General features: G+C 55.7%; 5 protein-coding genes across 5 annotated transcripts; 1 reads left to right on the top strand and 4 right to left on the bottom strand.

Annotated features, from left to right (window-relative positions):
- Positions 1-1,966: 1,966 nt before the first annotated feature.
- On the top strand, positions 1,967-5,956 carry KVR01_005714 (uncharacterized protein). The gene has a single exon (XM_044793612.1). It carries the CDS (start codon positions 3,187-3,189, stop codon positions 5,050-5,052), a length of 1,866 nt encoding a protein of 621 aa, XP_044646159.1. The 5' UTR covers positions 1,967-3,186; the 3' UTR covers positions 5,053-5,956.
- A 14-nt stretch (positions 5,957-5,970) lies between these two features.
- KVR01_005496 (uncharacterized protein) lies at positions 5,971-11,731 on the bottom strand. Its single transcript, XM_044790559.1, has 2 exons — positions 7,507-11,731; positions 5,971-7,453 (listed from the first exon to the last, which is right to left on the bottom strand). Exons 1-2 carry the CDS (start codon positions 11,557-11,559, stop codon positions 6,236-6,238), a joined length of 5,271 nt encoding a protein of 1,756 aa, XP_044645941.1. The 5' UTR covers positions 11,560-11,731; the 3' UTR covers positions 5,971-6,235.
- Positions 11,732-11,924: 193 nt separating this feature from the next.
- Positions 11,925-17,070, bottom strand: KVR01_005225 (uncharacterized protein). Its single transcript, XM_044791436.1, has 4 exons — positions 16,315-17,070; positions 15,542-16,254; positions 15,180-15,488; positions 11,925-15,129 (listed from the first exon to the last, which is right to left on the bottom strand). The coding sequence occupies exons 1-4, from the start codon at positions 16,352-16,354 to the stop codon at positions 12,406-12,408; spliced, it is 3,786 nt and encodes a 1,261-aa protein (XP_044645670.1). The 5' UTR covers positions 16,355-17,070; the 3' UTR covers positions 11,925-12,405.
- A 491-nt stretch (positions 17,071-17,561) lies between these two features.
- Positions 17,562-19,245, bottom strand: KVR01_005084 (uncharacterized protein). The gene has a single exon (XM_044786124.1). It carries the CDS (start codon positions 18,869-18,871, stop codon positions 17,753-17,755), a length of 1,119 nt encoding a protein of 372 aa, XP_044645529.1. The 5' UTR covers positions 18,872-19,245; the 3' UTR covers positions 17,562-17,752.
- A 345-nt stretch (positions 19,246-19,590) lies between these two features.
- Positions 19,591-21,000, bottom strand: KVR01_005389 (uncharacterized protein). Its single transcript, XM_044784080.1, has one exon. It carries the CDS (start codon positions 20,679-20,681, stop codon positions 20,229-20,231), a length of 453 nt encoding a protein of 150 aa, XP_044645834.1. The 5' UTR covers positions 20,682-21,000; the 3' UTR covers positions 19,591-20,228.
- Between the last annotated feature and the right edge of the window lie 1,358 nt (positions 21,001-22,358).

The following is a 22,358-nucleotide window of genomic DNA, read 5'->3' as shown; positions in this document are numbered from 1 at the left end:
GGTGTCCCGAGGACGGGTCAAGGCCGCCAACAGCAGGTCACCAACATCCACAACTCGGCCACCCTCTTCATCCCCACGGCCGTCTATGGATGCGATGCATACAAGCAGGTGTGTTGCGAGTATGCACGCTTCCTCTCGTTGCCTCTGCTGGCTTCGTGATGCAACACCCAGGCAGTGACGCACCACGCAGTTGATGATTGATTGTACATGTGGAGCCATGTACACGCCTCATGCCTGCTCTGTTCCAAACATAGGCAATCAATCAATCGCTGACCCGATGGGGACCCTCATTCAGGGTAGGGTCAATCACCGGTGCCGTGGCCCCATCCCACCAGTTCGGTACTGTGTGCCTGCGGTAAATTTGGACTCATCACGGCCTGGCACCTGGCCCCTGCTGCTGGCTCCAACCATCCCGGCCGGGCCTGGGCGAGACCCATGGAGGGTAGCCACTGGCCACGAGGAGAGGCGGGACGCCCCACGACCCGGCAGACCGTAGGGCAGCACAAGCAGCACAAGCAGCACCCAATGCAAGTAATGCAGTGTGTACGCCCGCGAAGCACAATCGACACCTCCTCATGGGCACTGCGCGAGATTCTCTCATGGTCCCTGCCCCGTTTCTCTGCGTGACGCGGGATAACGTGCCTACTGATAGACCGAGGTACTACACTATAGCAGAGGACCGAGATGTCGACTCAGGGTTCCCACGAGCCAGTCTCGACCAGTCACCCAGTCAGCCCAGTCCCCGTGTGATCCGGGCTGTGGGAGGGAGCCCTGGGAGCTCAATAGTGTGTGTCCATCATGAGCTGAACAGTCAGGGATCGGCTCGACGGACGGAACCGAAATTCAAAGTGCGACACGCGTGCCGCTTTTGGCGACTGTGTCAGTGTGGAGATGTATTTCCAGCAATCTCGGCCTTCGTGTTGATGACGACAGGGACACAACACATACAGTGTACAGTGCCAACCAACCATGGCATTCTGCATGCTCTGCAGGCCTCGGGAGGCAGGACTAGTCGCCCAGTTCGCCCGTTCGCCGTTACCATGCAGACAGACTAGTCGTCCACGCTACCGATCACTTGGGTTTGTGGTTGGACAAGATTGTCACCAAGGAGCCTTAGCCAGGCACAATGTGCGTCCGGGCAGCCGGGCAGCCGGGGGCATGCGAGGGTCGGCTCGTTGCAGACGGGGCACACGCCAGTCCGAGCTGACAATGCTACCAGCCACGCTGCCACGGCCGGGCCTCTTCGCTGCTGGCGGGTGCCGACCACGACGTACGTGGCACTCCGTACCTTGGTCTCGTACTCCGTACATAGCAAGACATACATATGGAGGCCACGGCACTGGCTGGTGTGCACCACCGTCCTGGGGCAAGGCTGGCGGCCAGCAGGCAGGACCCGATGTAATTGGCTGCCTCGTGAGGACCCCTGTCCCGTTTGATGAGTGTGACGGAGGCGCCATTCCATCCAATTCCACGGTAATTCTAGACGTCAAGGGCTCATGATGATCAGCATAGGCGTGGTTGCCCGGGCGGTAGACATCGCATACTCGGACAGCCCTGGTTGCCCGCTCCGTACATGCCGAGTCGAGTGTCTTCTCATCGATTGGGCCTGGACGTGCACACGGCAAAACGGTCGGTTGAGGAGCCGAGCTGTTTCGATTGGCCCCGGACGATGCGCGGCCTCGGGATCCTTGGGGTCCTTGGGGTCCTCGGGAGCTGGCTGCGTGCATCTGAGATCGAGGCAGGCCGACTGGAGAGCATCATGACACGACCACGCTATCGGAAGACGAGGGCAGCCATGGGTGAGTTTATCCGGAGAGCCCGTAGGGCGTGGGTGGGCAGTTCATCAGCCCAACAGGCCCAGTCTGGCCGGAGCCCGCGTGCCCGAGGCGAGGGACAACAGCAGACAAGAGGAGGGCCAGAGGACATGCCAGGCAGGGAGAGGGAGGGAGGGAAAAGAGGTGTCACCCAAGATTCAACGCCTTCACCACGCTACAACGTGTCCAGTGTGTCCAGCCTGTCCAGCCTGTCCAGCCTGTCTGCCTGTCTGCCTGTTCAGACTGTGTGCGGCACCACAGTACAAGGGCAGCAAGCAGACTGCTGGCCTGTTTCACGAGCGGCGCGGCCGAATCGGGGCTTTTCCAAGCCTGATTGTTTTGGATTGATCTGAACATGGAGCTCTGAATCACGACCCCATCAAGCTCCACACCTGCCCCAAGGGTACCAGGGCACCCAGGGCCCCAGGCCACCCAGCTGGCATGGCACCAAGGAAGGGTCCGCCGACGGCCCCGTGAACTGCCAGACTGCCAGACTGCCAGACTGCCAGACTTTGTGAGCCAATACTTCCTGCAGCGAGTGTCCTCGGTACGGAGTACCTCTGTACCACCAATGCCCAAAAGCCGTTGCGGATCCATGCGTTGTGCTGGTGGCCCCCCTCGCAATAAGCAATCACGCCCCCCTTCCTCACGCCTGACGTTTATGCCCCACCCTCGCTACGTCTCACGAGCAATTCTTGGGGCCATTTTACTTTCTCAGACAAGACTGCCTGCCTGCCTCAATCTCAATTCACGTCTGCATCTGCATCTGCATCTGCCTCTGCCCTTCTGCCCTTCTGCCCTTCTGCCCTCTGCCCTTTCCCACCTCTCCTTATTGCTATTTTATTATTATTATCTTGTCACTATTCGGGACTTCGTCATAGTGCATACAGTCCTAATTCACTCTTTGAACGGCCCCTCGAGCTCGAGACCCGCTCCTACCAGGGAGACAGACTCGCTCAATCAGTTCCTACCCGCGTTTCTCCATCTGCACGCCATCCCTCCACCCGTGGTCTGCCACTTCGTTGCTGGGCAAATCGGCCCCTTTTTATTTACTTTATACCCCCCCGGCTCGTGAGGCACCGAGTTCCAGTCACTGGTCGCGCCTCGAAACACGTCACTTAACCCGTTCTCTTTTTTTTTCTCTGTCCATCTTCTCTCCCCCCCTCTCGAGCTCTCTTGCTTCTCTGGATTTGCTGGCACATCGACAAAACTCGCGAGACCTCCAACTCCTTGTTGGCATTTGTGTGCTGTGGTTAGCTTCGCTGCTCACCATCCCTCAGACATACACAACATATCCATTCCACCCCCAACAACCCTTGCCAAGCCCTGCCCTGCTCGCCTGCCTGCACTACCGGCACCGCCTACTTCCAACATGGCCGCCACCCACCGCGAACGATCCCAGACCCCTCCTCCTGGTGCCAAGCCAAGTGCTGCCCTGGGAGCAGACCTCGCAGACTTTGACGACATATCACCACGCTCCGTCTCGGCTGCTTCCACTGCCTCGTATGGCTCACACTCCACAAGGGCGTCCATCGGCAGCGACTCCTCCGGCTCCACCGCCAGCCGACACTCCTCAGCAAGCTTCCTTGCCACCGCCAGGAATCCAGCCCTCAACCTGGGCCCTACAGAGAATGTCAGGCACTCGACAGGAAACTTTGGTGTGGCCGGCAAGCCCGTCCCGAGGAAGAGAGGCTACATGAGGCCCACCGGCACCGACTTTGCAACTTCCGCAAGGAGCAGGGACAGCGTGCTGAGCCTCGGCAGCATCGCACATCTTCAGTACTACTTTGCACGCACCGGGCTGCTGGACGGGAAGGGCGCACAGCTGGCCCGCAAGAACAGGCAGGCAAAGGCACAGACACTCGACTTCAGCAGCCTGAGCTCGTTCGATTTTGCAACAGCCTCCGGTAACACGCCGAGGATCGTGACGTCGGACGCCGAGTCGGGCTACTTGGGCACCAGCCCGGACATGGGAGGCTCACATTTTGGTATCGACATGACCGACAGCCCCACGGCCGACGATGACGACGAGCTTGACTTTGACGAGTGGGAGGAGCCCGACCCCAATGTCCTGCCTCCCACGACCAGCACGTACAAGCACAGGGAGAAGCCGCTTCCCAAGCCGCCTTCCATCCGTCAGCTCAAGGCTGACCTCAGGACGGCACTGACCATGGCAGGCGAGGCGGTGGACTATGCCAAGAAAAACAGGGTCAACCCGTACGAAGGCGAGAGCCGGTCGCGGGCGCAGTCCAACGTCTCCGTCACCTCGCTGACTGACTCGCCTACGCCCCCGTCTCACGCGCGCCAGCTCTCCAAGGCGACGATTCAGGCGCCCGGCTGGTTCGAGGTCCAAGGTATGCACGTGCTGGATGTCATGACCCTGGCAATCCGCGCCGCAAAGGTCTACTACACCTCGCACGACGCCCCCGAGCGGCTCGACTCGATCAAACCGGAGAAGGAGCTGCGCAAGGAGCTCTTTAACGTCATGGATATGCTCAAGCGTATGGCGACACGGGACTTCCAGGGCGGCATGCGGGACGATGAGGTCAAGATTATGGAGGATTGGACGGCGGGGCTGTTCCAGATGCTCAAGGAGGAGGAGGAGCTCGAGGCTGCCGAGGCCGAGGAGCGCGCAAGCTGGACCTGGCTCAAGGATGAGGACTGGCCCGCTGGCACCGAGGTGCAGAGGGAGTACGCCTTCATTCTGAGCATGCTGGACGGCCCCTCCAACACGACCAAGGCCCCGGCCCCTGACGGTAGCACTATGGAAGTCCCTGCGCTGCCTGAGTGGATGCCCATTGACCGCTCCAGGCCCTTAGAGGAACAGGACCTACCAAACCCGTTCCTGGAGAGCCTGCAGAACGGGCTGCGCCTGGTCCAGCTGCACAACGCCGCGGTGCGTAAGTCGCGCCGTCGGTTCGGCATGATCGGCACTTTCCACACCGACACTCAGAAGCCATACAGGTGCGCCGACAACATCCGCTACTGGGCCAAGGCCGCTGAGCTGAGGTGGGAGGTCACCGGTCTTAAGGTCGACGCCCTGGGCCTGGTCTACAACAGCAGCCCCGAAGTCTGGGTTCAGTTCGAGGACGCCCTGCTCACCTGGTGCCGGAAGGTCCGGGAGGAGATCACGGCCGACCTGTCCCGGCCGCCAACAAGAGTCGGCCCCCCGGCGTGGTTGCCCACCAAGAAGCAATCACAGTCACTTCCTGAGCCTGAGTTGCTGACGGAGGAATAAAGGGGGCCTAGACTCTGAGCCCCATCTCCGGCAGAGGGGCTCGCCAGCCGACATACGGATTTCCTTCTTCCAAATCACACATTCGCTTCTCCTACCAACGCGCAGAGCGTTTGCGGCATACTACAAAGCTTTAATTGCCACGTGCCGACGCTCCACGACAGAACCATCATTGCACAGAGGAAGACCTCGGCAATCGAACCATCTCACACAAGAACGAGAAATTTCAAATGGCGGGAAATAACAATTACTACTTGGGATTTTGAATGTCAACTTCATGTGGCACGCGGATTATCTTCTGACCAGAATTCACCAACGCCCACGAGACCATTACAGGGAAGGTCAGGCTCCGCAACACCACAATCTTACATTCGCTGCATATAATTTTGTTTTAATCTTCATCCCTACGCGGACACACGCCTTGGTCGGAATATGCTTCACTTACGAAGGGACTTGTCGTTTGGCTCTGGGGGAATGTCCTCTTTGTTTCTTCCTAGGACAAAACACGGCGTGAAGGATTTGGGAGTGGGGGCGGGCGGAGTGTTGCAAAACTACTTGCCCGTACCTTTTTTTTTGTTCTCATCTTTCCATTCATTTTATCACAATATCGACAACACACCAAATTGCATAGCGGAATTTCACTGCCGTTCAGAAAAGAACGTTGGCAGCTTTTGGGAGGGAAAGGGAATGGTCTTGTTGGTCTCCAAAAAAGGTGGTAGACGGCAACCCCATCGGTTCAAAGGAAAATCCTCGCCTTCTGTTTTTCTTTTGTTGCCCCCACAGACAGGATTTGATTTTCCGGGATCTCTTCAGCCCATGATATACCCGCAGTCTACTGCAAGTCTAATGGAAAGATTACCATTGATACTGGTACTTTGCTGACATTCGCACTTTTATCGTTTTCTCATGCGCTGCGTTCTCTGTGGATATGTGACTAGATTGATGCAGTGGCAGATATACATATCTGCATGATTCTGCCCATCGTTTATAAGAATGCATCCCGACCAACGCCATACAAATTCCGCCCTTGCATGTAAATTTCGCAGCCAGAGCAATGCAACGAGCGTAAACACAGGCGCCAACCCCCTCCCTAGTTCGCCATCCATACAACGTGTGCCCCCGATTCTTTCACGGCCAAAAACACTCCCAACAGCCAGCAATCCGTGATCTCGTCCGGATAAACAAATCAAAACGGCATGACAGCAATTCCGCCCCCGCCCCCTCCCCCTCCCCTTCCCCCAGCACCCGACCTGGAACCACCCCGACCCGCCCCGGCGGCCTTCGAAGACCCACCGCTGGTCCTCCGGCCCTTGGCCTTGGAGACTCCGCCGTACGACCTGGCCCCGCCGCCGCCCTTGCGGTAGTAGTTCTTCTTGGGGCCGCCGCCCCTCTTGGATGCGCCGCCGCGGCCGCGGGACGCGGGCCGGGAGTCGTCGACCTGCGAGGTCGCCGCGTAGCGCTCGGACCAGCCGTCCAGCTGGCTCTGTATCGGGTCGTCGGCCGCGGCGCCGCCGCCAAAGTACTTGGACGGGACGCCCGGGTCTTCGTAGTCGTAGTCCTCGTCGTCCCCCTCGTCGTCATCGTGATCATCGTCGCTGACCAGGTCGATGAAATTGCCCTGTGGCTCCGTGGCGCGGCGCGCCGACGATGGCCCCGCCGTGCCGGGTATGGTCGCCATCGCGCCGTCGTCGCCCTGGCCCATCATCTCGCGGTAGTTTTCGTGGAACTGCTTGACAACGGGGATGAACTTGGTCCCGAACTTGTCGACATGCTCTGTTTTGATTCCAGGTATGTGGCGCATCTGGTCGACCGTCGTGGTCCATCTGACTGCCATCAGGCGGAGCTGGGCCTCGGTGAAGAGTGGCCGGCGGAAGCCCTTATTGTTGCGCAATCGCTCCTCCAAGTCCTTGGCCTCTTCCAGGAATGCTGTCACAATCATCTCGTGAACATCATCCAGCGCGCCATTGTCGGCCATCCTTGAGATGGGTGGGCCAAGTTCTTCGAGTGTGCGCTGGCGCCGTGATTTGATGGCCGTCTTGCGAACTGGCTCAAAGTAGTCGTCCTCGTCATCGGGCACACAGAAATCGTCCTTTTCGTAGCCATTGTAATGGAGGGCCGGCTCATGCTCGAGATCGGGGTGCTCGTCATCTTCAGCTATAGCCTCCTCGTCAAAAAAGGCTGCAATAGCCTTGCCCTTTCGAGATTTTCCAGCACCGCGGCGTACTGGAGAAGACACCAACGTTGACGCTGGTCTGGCCAGCTCTTCGTGATCGTCTAATGCAACTCTTCCCTTCGTGGTTTTCTTCTTCGTAGCCTTGGCCGGGGCGCTCTTATCACCACTGGTCCGCACCACTACTTCAAGCTTGCGGCCTCCAGACAAGAAACTAGCTGCCTCGCGACCGAGCTGTGAACGAGTCAGTGAGTGTTGTGCCAAATCGGCCTGTGATGGAAACTCACGATAAAGTACTGGATGGCTATCCCGCCACCGCCGACCCGGTTCTCTTCATCCAAGGCCCCCTCTGCAGCGAGTCTGACGATGACACTGCTCACCTCAGGCTTCTTGAGGTGTCTTGCAATGCCATGGAATGACTGGCCCTCTTCATCTCCATCGGGCTTCTTCGTTCCCCTGAGCACGTCGGTGCACTGATTCAAGGTCAGGCGCGTGTGGTACATGACAGCCTCCAAGGCTGCCACAGCATATTTCGTCCTGTCTGCGACCTCGAAGGTACCGCCAATCCTACAGTTGTCGCAAGTCTTTTCGCACTTGTCGCGGGAGAATGTTTCGCCAAAATAGTGAAGAAGCTGACTGCGGCGACAATCGCGCGAGTTCTCACAGAACATGACAACACGATTGAGCATTTCCTTTTGGCGTTCCTTCTGCTGGCGACTACCGTCTCCATCGTCGATCATTTTCCTGAGGCTGTGGATATCCCCATGGCCAAAGAACAGGATGCAGTCTGATGGTAGTCCGTCACGGCCAGCACGGCCGGTTTCTTGATAGTAGCCTTCCAGACTCTTCGGGAGATAATGATGTATCACAAAGCGGACATCTGGCTTGTCGATTCCCATACCAAAAGCGATGGTAGCAACCACGACCTTGACTCGGCCACTCTGCCAATCTCGCTGCACTTGAGCCTTTTCCTCGGTCTGCAAGGCTGCGTGGTAATGTTCAGCTCTGATTCCGCGTTCCGTCAGCGTCTTGGCAATCTTTTCAGTCTGCTTTCTCGAGAGCGTATAGACAATTCCTGTCTTGCCAGCAAATCTTTCGTTGATAATATCGGCAATGCGTTCAACAGGCTGTTTCTCCTTGGGCCGGATCTCGTAATACAGGTTTGGGCGGTTGAAGCTTTGGGAGAAAACAGTGCATCCCTCCATATCAAGATTGTGCTTGATGTCAACTATGACATTATTGGTCGCTGTGGCTGTCAGAGCCATGACTGGTACGCCTGGGTATTTGCGCCGAACCTCGCCGAGCATTTTGTAGTCTGGCCTGAAGTCGTGGCCCCATTGACTCACACAATGTGCTTCATCGATGACCAGCCGAGCCAGTTTCTTGCTTGCCCACAAGTTCTTGAGGCCATTGTTGAACGCTGAACTCTTGCTGAGCATTTCGGGTGTGACGTATAGAAGCTGAACATGATGCTCTGGGTTTCTCAACTTGAAGCTTTGCAGGATGTTGTCCTTCTCTTGCCTGTCAGTATCGCCACTGAAAGCCTTCGCCACGATGCCCCTGGCCGTCAAGTGATCGACCTGGTCTTGCATCAAACTGAGCAGAGGGGTGACAACAATAGTCACACCTCGGGTCTTGCCACTGTTGATGACAGCTGGTAGTTGATAGCATAGAGACTTTCCACCGCCTGTTGGCATGAGGACAAAGGCATCCTTGCCATCCAAAGTGGCATTTATAGCCTCAAGCTGGTTGTGCCGGAAGCCTTCCAGGCGAAACCTGTCCTTGAAAGCCCTCAACAGGTCACTGGACCAGGGAAACTTCAAAAGTTCCTGGGGTATCTTAGGCTTCGGTACTGGCTTGACGGGCTTCTTGGATGTGGCCTTGACCCTTGCTGTGCTAACATTGTTCCCAGACGTCTCGGACAAGACTGATCGCGCTCGAGGGTTACTTCGACTTTCAATGGAAGATTGCCTTTGCTCAAAATCCTCGGCTTCTTCAGCCATTGCCACCATAGCTGCGAGATCGTCATCGCCATCGCCATAATCACTGTGGTTCTCTTGCCGCCGTACTTTAAGTTTCGCCGGGCTCTTGGACTTCATTGCGGCAGCAGCTTTTGTTGAAGATGGTATATGAGACCTGGCATTGGATTGATAGGGTTGTGCCCAGAGATCATCATCGTCGTCGTCTAGCAGGTCGTCCATGTCAATATCGTCTTGCGCTGCGAAATGAGGTCTGGAGGTGGCATGGCTCCCCATTTTTCGGGATGATCGTGGCTCTTCGTGCCGGAACTGTGGCACTGGTGGCTTGACCACCTCTGAGGAGCCCACGAGATCTGCCAATTGTTTCTGTTGTCTTGGTGCTGCCGCGACATTTTGGGTCTGTTTGACAACTTGAGAAAGACACTCCGGTATACGAGTGGTGTCTCTCGACGATGACGGTGTTACCCTGGCTGAACTTGCTTTGTTGGTCGGGTCGGATGGTTCAGGCCCTTCGGGTGGTGGGTCTGGAAGGCCCTCAAAAATAGCAGGGCTGGTGACACCGGCGGTCACAAGAGCTTGCTTCAAATTCCGCTCTTTCTGCTCAATCTCCAAGTCCAACTCCTCGACTCGAGCTTCGGTCTCAGTTGTGTCTTCATCAGCATCGTACAACATGCCAATTTGAGTCACAAGGTCCTCCTTCTCTTCCACAAGGACCTTGTAGGCCTCGTGAGAGACTTTCAGATCTGATAGAGCTTTCTTCTCTTTCAACAACGGCTCCTTCTCTTTTTTCACCTGCAACTTCCGTTCGGGAGGCCATTTCTCACGGAGTGATCTTGCGAAATCTGCCGAGTTCTTTGCCAACTTCTCGTTGACCGTTTTTGTAAGAAGCCGTACGACATGTGGTTTTTCCAGGAATAGATCCATGACGAGAGTTGCACCATCTGTCTCCGAGCTGTGGGGATCAACCCTCGTTGTGACGCCCGCTGGCTCAAGTCTATCAGTGCGATTGTCAATGTCCATGGCGTCGGTCTGTGCCAGAGGTTGCGAGCTTCTGATGACAAATTCGCTCTCAGGCGCTTCTGAGGGCCGCTTTGATTCAGGCCACGACTGAGATTTGTCCTCGATAGGTATGTCCTGTTTTGCACCGATTGGGGCGTGCCCCTGTTGCGAGATGGGAATTGCTGCATCATTTATTAGAGGTACATTGGAGTTTTTGCGTGATGGAGGTGTCTGAAACTCGTCGTCGGAGTCCATTATAATATCGCTGCGTCCGCGCCGGCGGGACATTTGAGGACTTGAGCTCCATGCGAAGCCATCATCCGAGAACTCCTCAACCTTGCCTCCAGGACTCTGTGGCCGCGTGGTTTGCTTCACGGATTCCACTTTGAACGGCGACTCATTTTTGCCAATGCTTTGTGGGCCGACCAGACTTGGTGTTTGGCCCATGCTGCTCGATGGCCTGCGTAATCGCGTCTCTGTCGTACTCACTGTCTGCGTGACCGTACGTTGTGTAAGTATGGTACCGTCCGGAGAGGCCAGACGCGGCTTAGTTGGACTCCTCCTGGCTGACTGGGTACCAGCAGCACGACGCTTAAGCATTGCCGGGGTCATCATGTCATCGTCCAGAAAATCGGCAATGTCGGGGTACTCGTCGTCTTCTGGCTCAACAGGCTCCTTCCTCCTTGGTGAGGCCTTGGTCATCTCGCCGCTCTTCCTCTTCCTACCACGGGGAGTGAGTACCGCCTCAGTGGACTCTATCGCATCAGGATTGGCAGTTTCCACTGTCGTGAGGTCGAGAAATCCATCGTCGTCCTCCTCGGGAATGTCCGCGGCGGTCCATGGTACAGGCCTAGTGGGCCTGTTGATTGAAGGTCGCACTGCACCCGCAGTTGACTGCTTCGATTTAGCCGGCGTATTCTGCTGTTCATCCTTGCTGAGAGACGCAGCGTACGCCTGGTAGTATCGACCACCTCCGGCCGTGGATGGCGCCGGTGTCGGGAGCTGCTCCTGTTTTGAGACCAGAGATGGCTTTCTCGTGGACTTTGCGGCGAGTCTCGCCATGCCCTGCTCCTGCCTGTTTCCGTTTGTGATATCCTCCAGCGCTATTTCTGCCAGCGAGTCGTCATCTATGGTGAAATCAATTGAAGGTGCTTCTACTGTCGAGGACGAAGGCGCTGCGGGGGCCGGGCCGGGCACCCTCGCGTTGGGCTCTCCGGAGCTGGGAAGCGAGGAGAGGGAGGCGAAGCTTCGTGAGCTCTCGAATGCGTCGTTGGCAGTTGGGAAAGACGGGCCAACGGGGGCGGAGAGCTGGAGATTGCCCAACAACCAGGCGAGGTGGTCTTTGAGGTTGTTTTTCGTCATAGATCCGAATTGGACCTGAAGATCCGGAGCATTGCAGCTGTCATTAGGACACTAGATTGGAATGCGCTATGGTGTTTCGCGTCCTTGCCTCGGAAATGGGGTCGAATCGGTGACTTTCGGACGGCTTGTATTGAAGTCCTTCCAGATCAGTCTCTGGACGCGTAAAGACGTGACGCGCTATCTGCTTGCAGTCTGAGCCCGATGCCTGCTGTTTCCAGGTGGGGTGGGACGGCAACACCCGCAGACGCACGCGCCCGGCAGGACGACGCTACGCGACAGGGATACGCGTCGCACGTGACTCCCAATTACGGTACCTTCACTTTGTTGAACCTACAGACAGGTTGTCTTTACTAGCAGGTATGGACTCAAAATGACCCAGTGCATTAAATTCGATGATACAGACTATCTTCCTCGCTATTTGTATGTCTGATTGCCCGGGACCCGCCGCGACCATTGAATGCGATCTCTTATTATCGCTCCATGCCATGTTGCATCTCAGTAGCGACCCGAGATACAAGGATACACGACCCCCGCTCATCAAATAATAACAATTACCGCCGCCTGCTATGCTTCTTTCTATACACACTTGTGAACTTTTTGGTCCCTTGGAAAAAATTTGTATGAGACGAAGTGACAACACACATACAGCCTCTTGTGGATATATAAGTCGATGCTTGTTGGACCGAAAATCAAACCGTCTGGTGTAATCTGCTCGGATCAATTGATACTCTTCAGTACCTCCGCGAGCTGTCTTGCGTCTTACGTCGTATATTCTGTGAGAAATTCGAAGCGGACGTTGCCTGCCGATATCCTCGAGAATACAAGCCGTTATCACCAAAGCCTGCCTCACTCCTCAGCCATAGTCTGCAACGCGCGCGCGTCCAGACCCGATGTTGCGTGCTTGAGGGCGGGGACACTTCTGTGCCGTGGAATCGCGCCAACACCAGTCATGATAGCTGGTGGCGCCGATGATGGTGGGACGATGGGCGAGACAGATGCCGGTGAGCTCCGGCGACTCGCCCTCATGGCCAGCATTCGGCAAGCCTCGAGACGCTTACTCTCGAAATTTTGCGACCGCAGCCGCTCCCTCTCGATGTTCTTGTGACGCTCCAGTGCATCAATGTCAGCCTCCTCGAGGCTGTGGTCGTATTCCGCTAGCTTCTTGATGCGGTCTTCGGCCTTACGACAAGACACATCCAAGCAGCTAGCAGCCTCGGGCGCGACCAACTCGGCCGCTGTGGCCCGTGGTTGTGATGAACCACCCCAGCTACAGTGAAACACGAGCTTCGCTTTGAGCTGCTCGTCGCCATCGCCGGACCTCCAGAACGTTACTAGATCCCCATCATGCAGTCTGATCCAGTTCTTCGAGGGGCCTTTAGGATTCTTTGGCTCATCAGATGGCAGAACGGTCTTGTTGATTTGGATGCCGTTGGTAGCTTTGGTGGAAATGTAGAAGTAGAAGCCATCCGCTGCATTGTTCCATGGGCGAAAGTTCTTGGATGGTTCGTAGCCGTCTCTCCAGAGTATGACTTTCATAGCATACTTCGGAACCTTGGACTCCGTCTTTGGTGTGTAGATGTGTGTGTTCTCAGGGGCTCGTCCCCAGGAAATCATAGCCTGATTGATCGGTACCGAAATACCAGATATGACGGACCCCTCCGCCGAATCGAGGGTAGCTACAACTCTGTTCAGCGGTGGATCCGCTTGAGCCGGAATGATGGTGCCGTGGTCCGGCTGAAGGGTGTCAGGCATATCCTCGTCCTCATTGCCCGCATCGTTGGAGCTCAGTGGTCTGTCGCTGGACGCATCAGACCTATGTCCCGATGCTCTTGACTCGGAGTCGGATGCACTGCTGCGGCGCTCAAGCGGTGGTGGTGGTGTCTGTCCAGCTGCCGGAGGGAAATGCTTCATCGCCAGGTCCCAGAGCGCGGATTTTCCTGGAGCAAAAGATTCACCCCGTTGTTTGGCCGCTGAAGCGAACGCATCGTGTTGTAATTGGGTCATTTCTGGGTACCTGAGATGCCAACTTCGCTCGTCTCGCGCATCCCAGTATGTGGACTTGTGCACGGGCTTATCAATCTGCCTATGCGAATTGACTCGAGGCAGCGGTGGAATCTGAGCATACAGCCCCTGCTCGCTGTCTTCATCCCAGCTCATCGCATCGTCAAACAGGCTGTCGGATCTGAGTTTCTTGACCGGTGGTCGCGCCCTTGGAGTGCTGTCAAATTCATCGCTCGTGTCGTATCCGGGCTTCCTCTTGCTAGTATTGAAGCTGCTCATGTAAGACAGTCCATTCGATGGATGCAGCGATTTCATGTTAAGATGCTCCAACTGAGACTCTGCGCCCTCGAGATCCTGGGACTCAGGGTCGAATGTCATGTTGTTGATGTCGTCTACGGAGCGACTGGCAGATCGATTACTCTGTGTCAGAGCTGCTGGAACGGTGGCTCGTGGGGTAGGCTGTGATCTCTTTGTCTGCCGAGGCGTCGAATCGTCCGATCCGAAGCTGCCCTTGCCTTCGGGATCGAGAATTTCAGTTCTGTCCAAACTGACTACCGAATCCGGCAAATTCAGACGAGTGGACGGAATGACCCCTGCACTTCCGACAGCTGACCCATTCACCTCCCCAAAGAGCTTTGAGCGCTGCTGTTCCATCTGACCAAATGTATAGTTCTCCTTTTGAGATTCGTAGCCATCGAAATGCGCGCCGTCGACGCCTTCACCGGCATATTGCTCCAGATTGAGGACGTCGTCGTCGTCGGTCAGATCATCGCCGACAGGGTTCCGTGATGGAGAATCTCTGTCTTGTAAGCTCAACTGAGAGGCTTCTTTCTGGAGGCCTTCGTCGATGTCCTCCTCGTTTGATTGCTGGGAGAAGCCCGTCCCCTGTAACCACTGGTGAGACCGAAGCTCCTCGATCGTTGCACGCTGCTCTGGACGTCTCTGCATTAAGCGCAACAAGAAGTCGATACCGAGTTGTGTCATTTCCATGTTTTCCAGTGGCTTTGTGTTGAGCTTTTTGGTCATGATCTGGTGGAGAAGCTCGGTATAACTGATGCCATTCTTGGCCGGGAAGGGAGGTTCTCCTGTCATGGTGAAGTACAGCACGCCGCCGAGTGACCATATGTCAATAGCGTGGTCGTATCGCTGACCGACGGGCCTGCGGCGCTGCCTATTCCTCGGATGCCTGTGGCCGTACTCATCGTATTCGGCAAACTCGTTGTATACTTCCGGAGCGCAATACAACAGTGTTCCACAGAAGGTTTTCAAGAAGGTCTGCTCGGTCTCGACCATTTTCGAAAGCCCAAAGTCAGTCAATTTAATGAGGAAAGGCTGGCATGAATAACAGAGAATGTTGTCTGGTTTGACATCACGATGAGTGATGTTATTGGCGTGTAGGTACGACAGCGCACTGAGCATTTGACTGGCCTCTTCGCGGACAATCTCTTCTCTCAACGGTCCGTTATCCGCGATGAGACTGCCAAGATCACCATAGGGCACGTACTCCATGATGATGATCATGAGCCGGTCATCCCAGTCGATATGCTCAATGTAGGCTACGATGTTTGGCTACAGCTGATTAGTACTGGGGTGCCGGTGGAGGCGGTACACAAACTTACATGTTTCACCCTCTGCATGATCCTCATCTCGTTCTCGACTTTCTGATCGAGCACGCCGTTCTTCATGAATTTCCTCTTGTCCAGCTCCTTGGCGGCATATGGCTTCCCGTCGAACTTCGCAGTGACCTTGTACACCGTTGCGAAAGCGCCCTTGCCAATACGGCCGACACGGTTGTACTTGTTTGAGCCGTTCCACTCCTTGGGCAGTCTCCCCATGTCCTCCTGTGTGGGGTCATCGGGTAGCCGCAGCTGACGCCTGGCGGCTCGTGGTGTTGGCTGTTTCGTTTCGTTCACGGGAAACAAGTCCAGCTGCGGCTTGTTAGCGACCAGAGGAAATGGACAGGGAGGTTCTCTGAACTCACATGTCCCCCAGGTCCAGCTGTGATGGTCTTGGCCGCGTCTACAGGGTCGTCATGGGCGCGGATCTGTGCCAGGCGCTGCATGTATCGAGTCAAGTTCCTTCTATACATCTCCTCGTAATCTCCTTCCCGGCGTGGTATCTGCACCATGAAGTCCAGATCATCCTGGTCCTCGTGCATGAGGATGCGTATCCTGGAGCCCGGGTTGATGGTCCTGCGCTTGGGCAACTTCTTTTCCCCTGTTTTTGCTCTGTCCCCTTGCCTGGCCTTCAGCAGCGTCCCATCGACAACAGTCCCATTTATGGAAGAGTCCTCCAGCATAAGGACGCCGTATTCGTTGAGGTAAATCCGAAAGTGTATGTTGCTCAGCCTCCTCATAGGATCGTTTTGGAAGCACACATCACACCGCCCAAGATTCCGACCGAATGTGAAGCCCTGCACAGGGTCTTTAACTGGCGCCGAAAGACGCAAGACCAGGGCATGCTCGCCGACAAGGCGCGGCATGAGGCTCAGGCCGTCAGCTGCCTGTAGGTCGGGATGGGCCGCATCGTCGGCGTCGACCATGTGTTGAGACATACGCATTGCCATCTCGCGAAGCTCGGCGCGGGCGCCGTCCGAGTAGGGAAGGAGGAGGCATATTATATCGGCGATGTCGTCATCTGAGAAGCCCGAGTTCTGCTTGCCCAGGCGGCGAGGGTCGAGGACATTCTGGGTAGCTAGCACAGAGTGTTAGCACAGGAATGCCGTGGCCCAAACATAGACGGTGGGACACATACCCTGCTGGGTGGGCTGGGTCTCAGGGCCATCTGAATCCATTGGGTCCAACAGACACGGATGGTGAACTCATAGGTTTGTATACCAACCCAGCAGCTCAACGTCTGCGACAGCCGTTTGGGGCTGGGGATTGGGGTGCTGCTTGCTCCAGTCTCGAGGCTGTTGGAAGGCACTGCAAGCTGCAAGCGAAGGGGTTATATATAGCAGCGGTTATAGCAGCTCCGGCGGCGACTTGACGCAACGAAGCAGCGACGCAGCGAAATTATCGTCGTCGAGTGCTGCGCAGTCGCGTCACTGGGGCGCACAGAGTGGAGTCGGAGCACTGGGTTTACGATCGCAAGACGGCAGCGTGGAGAGGGTCTGACCGGGCAACGAGCGCACTGGCAGTGGAGTCAAGCTGAGTCGGGGTCGGGTCGGGTCGAGCCAAGCAAGCTTGCAGTGTACAAAGAGATGCAACGCTTGGATAAAACAATGGAAATGCGCAGGAAGCGGCGGGACTCGAGAGGGGGGGGAGAAGAGATCAAAGCAGGAATTGCAGGACTTGTCTGCGAGAGCGACAGGATGGCAGGATGGGTGTCTCTGTCGAAAAAGAAAAGCAGACCGAGACTGACGTTGCTTGGAAATACGACAGGTCATGTGGGATAAGGCAAGGCAAAAAACAAACTGCTGCGATCCGGAGTGCACATCACCAGTCAGCCAGATTGGGCTCGAGATCTCTCCTGGGGCGGCCCAGGGGTATGCTCGTTGCTGGGGGAGCCAGGGTGCACGAGTGGAGGGGGCTGGCAGGCTGGCAGGCTGGCACCTCACCTGCGCAAAAGGACGGCACGCGGGGGGGTGGTCGCGCACGGGGCACGAGGCAGCCGATCTGCCTGACAGGCCTGCAGGGCCGTCCGGGCGCGCCTAGCTTTAGCGCGCCCGGCTCTCTTGGACTGAGTCCTAGGGGGAGCATTCCGGTGCAGCAGGAACAGCCGTTTGTCGAATGAAGGAACCCCTCAACCCCTGCACGCCCCTCCAAGTCCTCAAGAAGCCGGGGCAAACACCAGCATACCAATGATTCCTCGTGCTACTGTCCGATCCCACACCACTCTCGCAACCTTAATTCGGACGGTTGGGTGGCATTGGCCTGGCCAGGCTGGACCCCTCTGCTAGACCCTAGTATGCAGATATTTCAATGCCGAATTGTCTATGAGTGTGGGATGAAGCGAGCACGACACGGCCTCGTACGCATCTACGCGTTGTGGCCGCACGAACGCCCATCGAGATGCCGCGTGCGGCGCGCCGCATCCCCTCCCCCCACGCACGAAATGGAACGAGGCGTCGACGCGACAGACTAGAACTGTTTCGGCTGTCAGGGACACAAATACGCCACCCACTGGATTGTTGAGGTTGACATTTCCACCTTTTTTTTTTACTTTTGCATGTACTTCCTTGCACGGCATTTTACTCATCAGCAACCCTCCACACAACCTTCTCTCCGCTGACAGATCCCTCCCTGAACAGAGACAGCGCCTGTTCCGCCCTCTCCAGCAGCGTTTTCCCCTCCACAAGCCTCTGCTTGTTGGGCCGGATCATGCCTCCCTGTAGGAGTGCAGGCATTATTTCCGGCTGCAAGTGATACTTGAAGAAGTCATTGTCCTGATAGAAATGGGTCCTCACGCCCCTCAGCTCCACGCCCTCCTTCCACTGTCCCACCAGCACATTGCTCACGTCCATCTCGTAAAGCGGCGCCTTGCTGGCACTCGCCGGGCTCACAACAACGGGCAGCATAACTGCAACTCTGCTTCCCTTCCCCGCGATCTTGCTCAGCGGCCTCAGGGTGCCCTCCAGCGAGCCGATGCAGTCGATTATGTACGGGATGTGTGGCCCAGACGACAGTGACTTGACCGAGTCTTGGTTGTTGTAATCAAAGACAGCGGTCGCGCCGAGCTCCTTCAGGGAGTCGTGGTGCTTGGCGCTCGCCACCGCCAGGACGTTTCGATATCCCCAGTGCTTCAACACTTGCAAAGAATACTGTCCGACGCTGCCCGCGGCGCCCCACACCAGGATTGGCTTGTCGGCCTCGGGCGACTCCCACTTCTCTGGGACGGGCCATGGCAGCTCCAACCCCAGGTCCTTGGTGATTGTGTGCATGGCCGTGCAGAAGTTGCTGGGGATGGTGACTGCCTCCTGTGCCGAGATGTTGGCAGGGATCTTGCCGAGGAAGGTCACCGGGACGGTAATGTACGTCTGCATAGGCCGCTGCTTGTCCTGTTGGAACGCGAAGCCAAACACCTTGTCACCTACCCTGAGAGCCTTGGAGGACTCGGATAGGCAAGGGTCCTTCAGGTCTCCGAGCTGAGCCACCGTACCAGCAAAGCAACCAGACATGATGTGTGGTGGCTTGATGAGCAGCCCGCCATCTGCTTGGTGCAGGTTCAGAGGTGTCGAGCCGAACCAGTCCACGCGGACAAGGACCTCGTCTGTCGACGGGGCAATGGTGTCGACTTGCACCGTCTCAAGAGGCGCACGTGGGGCTACAATAACCACTGCGGTGTGCTGCGGTGGTACGGTGGTAGCCATATTGATTCCAAGTAGTCGAGACTGAATCAGATGGAAATGTAAGAGGTTCTCCTGTAGCAATCACGAATCCATGCCATGGGGTTCAGAGAAGGTGTGTTGAGGTCGCTCAGGCTCGACAGCAACCCCATTCTCCGAGCCCCTCTGGGGCTTTATAGCCATGGGACCCATCGTCATTCATCAGTAAGCCACGCTTTCCAAGCCTCCTTTCGTGAAACCTGGGATGGTGAGATTCGAGTGATGAACTTGGCTACTGCGGTGGGGAAGGAGATTTGTCATCCAGGGGCAAAATGCACACATTTGTCAGCCTATGCCAGTACCATCGAGTCGAAGCACTCAAAAATATACAAACATTGTCTCGCGATGCCGAAGATCGCGGTTATTATGGGGGGTTGGGTCATTTGATACAATGTGTTGGTACTCTGTAACTCCACTAATATGCAGACGCTGCCGCCCCCACGTTGGGGCTCAGCGTTGTAAACATGCGAGCATCACGTGGAGAGGTTTGGGTGCTGTTTTTGAGTGGTTTCGTTTCTAATCCCCATACATACAAAACGTATATAGCGCCTCCATACAGTGGTAAACGCTCAAGACCCAGAAAAGAAAAAAAAAAAAAAGACAGTACTAATAACAGTGCAAAGAGAATACAGTACGTGTATGGGCACTTGGCCTCGGCCTCGTGCCGAGAGATGGCCTGAATTCGTTATGCGGGACTGCGCCTCTTGTAGCATAAACTCGTATCTCATTGTCAGGTATTGTAGTCACTCGCACAAAGGCAGCTCGGGCTCGACCAGGAGGAATATGTTGGTACTCGGAGCGAGCATCGATCGATCATGTACATGCTGCCAGGCAGCCCAGCCCAAGGTGCCAATAAATCATTCATGTCTTTTGATACTCATATGCATACCAAAAAAGAAACCCTGAAACTGAAGCATCAATGTCCAATTTTCGATTGTAATTAAGCATCAAAACTTCAACTGTTCTGAGTGCGCGGGTGCGCGATCCTCTCTCTAAGATCATTCGATAGCAACCCAGATATCGACCTTCAATCTTGTTCTCGACAAAATTCGTCTTTCCACGGAGAATCCCAAATCTTCCAGGCCCTTTTGTTAAACCGCCCCCCCCCCGGGGACCTAGTCCCCTACAACTGAGGATGTACCATCAAGAACTCCCATAGACAACACAAGACGCCAGCAGCGCCGACGTCCTGCTGAATAAAGAAAAAGCTGGAAATCCATTCATGGAGCCAGCGGAATCAAGAAAATTCCAGTCCAAGAAACGCCATGCTAAGGTGTATTTCGAATTTGACGGCCGAAAGAAGCGGTGCATGTCACCGCCATTCGGCAAGGGCCTTCTTGATTTAGAGCCTTGAAGGCGGCATTGACGCGGCCCAGGCGAAGCTCTGCTTTTCCCTCTCGTCGTGTTCGAATGGCGATGTGCCGATATCCTTGACGGCGTCCTTCATCCTCTGCTTCAAAGAGCGTTTTGTCTTTGCGGACTTTTGGGACGGCTTTTCGTAGGAGCACGTGGTCGAGACCGAGTAGGTCGACGAAGCGTAGTCTCTCGTCTGAGAAGGCATTTTGGATTGGATAGGTTGGTTGAGGGCCGTGGTGGTGTGTGAGGTGAGAATTGTGAAGGACCTTGTGATCAGCCGGAACGCGGATATAATATATGCGCAGAAGCTGGACTTGGAGTGAGTCTTGGTGGTGTTTGATTCTTCAAGTAATACTGAGTGGTGGCAAGCAAGAGACAAATGGTAGGCTTGGAGGGTGGGACTGTCCATATTTATAAATCTGTATGTCTCACCAGACATGGGAATGGGATTATTCCTGACAGAGTGTGTGTGGCACCCATCAACATACTAAGTAAGTAGTTAGACATGTTGGAACGTGAAGAGGACGTAATCCTGTGCTCGGCGCCGCACACCCCTGGCTCCCCAATACAAGGTTGAGTCAGAATTAGAAGACGTAGTGAAACTTGGCACACACTTGCACGCCGAGTCCACAGCCCCCATCCAGTCCTAGGTCCTACGGCGCAGGCTGGGTCGAAAGCCCGCTGGTGATGTTATTAGCGGCCCCCAAGAGATGCACGCATCGGAGTTCGGAGTACCAGCCGAACTCGTCAGCTCGCAGGGTCTATCCACTGAGATAGGACCACCACCCAGGACTAGTGCCCAGGACTGCGAGTGATGCCTGATCCTGCAGCCTGGCAGCCTGGGAACCGGACGAGAAGTTGTGTGCCTGGGCTGTCATGAGGCGTCGACACGTCCTCCTGAGGCTCGCAGGTCGGCACCTCCCCTGCAATGCCTGCATAATGGGACACAGAGGGACCCAACGGCAGGAGTAAGACGGGGCATCTTTCCACACGCTAAACGGGTGCCTTGGACCCAAGCACTTCGCGGCCGGTGGAGTCATCGGCAAGCACCCCGGCAGACTAAGGACGCGGTCAGAAAGCTTAATGCTTGCAAGCTCCAAGAACGAACCTCGAGTCCAAGTACGGAGTAGCAAGGACTCGTGGGTCTGAGGGCAGCAGGTGCCTGCCACCTTAACGGCTTTCAGTGCGACCGTCTGCATTTGGTGATAGCACTAGATCGGACGAAGCCCGTGACTCATCTGGAACAGCCACTCGGGCATGCAAGCCACCCACAACTACCGGTATTCTCATGCGTACAGCCCCACGGAGTATACAAAAAAATCTTTTTTTCCTTACCTTTCATTCGAGACCTAGCCTGAGTAATTTGACTCAACCGTCGGGCAACACAGTATGTTGTGGCTCGAAAAGGAAATCTCACCGAGTTGGCGGTTGCTTACGCAGATTCTGGCAGCAGAGGCCAATGGTCAGGTTTGAGCGTCAACCCATACAGAAGGGAAGGGGTCGCCGATATGCAGGCTCGGCGCAAACGCACATGTGTAAGACCCTGTTGCGGCATGTCTTCTCAAAGAGAACGCTTGTGTGTGCAACCATTCTACATTCTACGCTCATGCATACCTACTTAAGTAGGTACTTACTACGTACCTACCTAGGTAGGTAATCAGCCAGCTACGAGGCAGTGCCAAGCTAGAGTGCTAACACGATTATGCGACACGGGCGATATGTCTGTCTTTTTCTTCTACTTCACAGCCCCCGATGTGCAGCCTCACATAAGAGCCCAAAATAAAATGAGAACCAGCAATTGCATGTTTCCCAATGTCAGCACCTAGTGCAATTGTCCTGGCTTGCCTTTAGTAAGCGACCATTGAACTCCGACACTGGGCTCTCACCTACATAGGTGCCCAGCCCCCCTCCCCTGGCTTTGCCATGTAGAGTGACCTCACTGTCAACCTGACGGGAAAGCCTTGCATCATCAAAGCTGATTTATCGTTTCTGACGGGTCGGCTATTATGCAAGGTTTCTCGTAGCATGAAAATCCCCTCGCGCGTGTGTCACAAGGTGCGCTGGCTTCTGCCAATGGGCCGCTGAATTGGTTGCAATTTCGCTGGCCGGTACAATA

This window comes from Diaporthe batatas, assembly GCF_019321695.1.
Source record: "Diaporthe batatas strain CRI 302-4 chromosome Unknown Contig00005, whole genome shotgun sequence".
NCBI classification, from domain to species: domain Eukaryota; kingdom Fungi; phylum Ascomycota; class Sordariomycetes; order Diaporthales; family Diaporthaceae; genus Diaporthe; species Diaporthe batatas.
The sequence above is the reverse complement of the archived record's forward strand: the minus strand, read 5'-3'. Positions and strand labels throughout refer to the sequence as shown.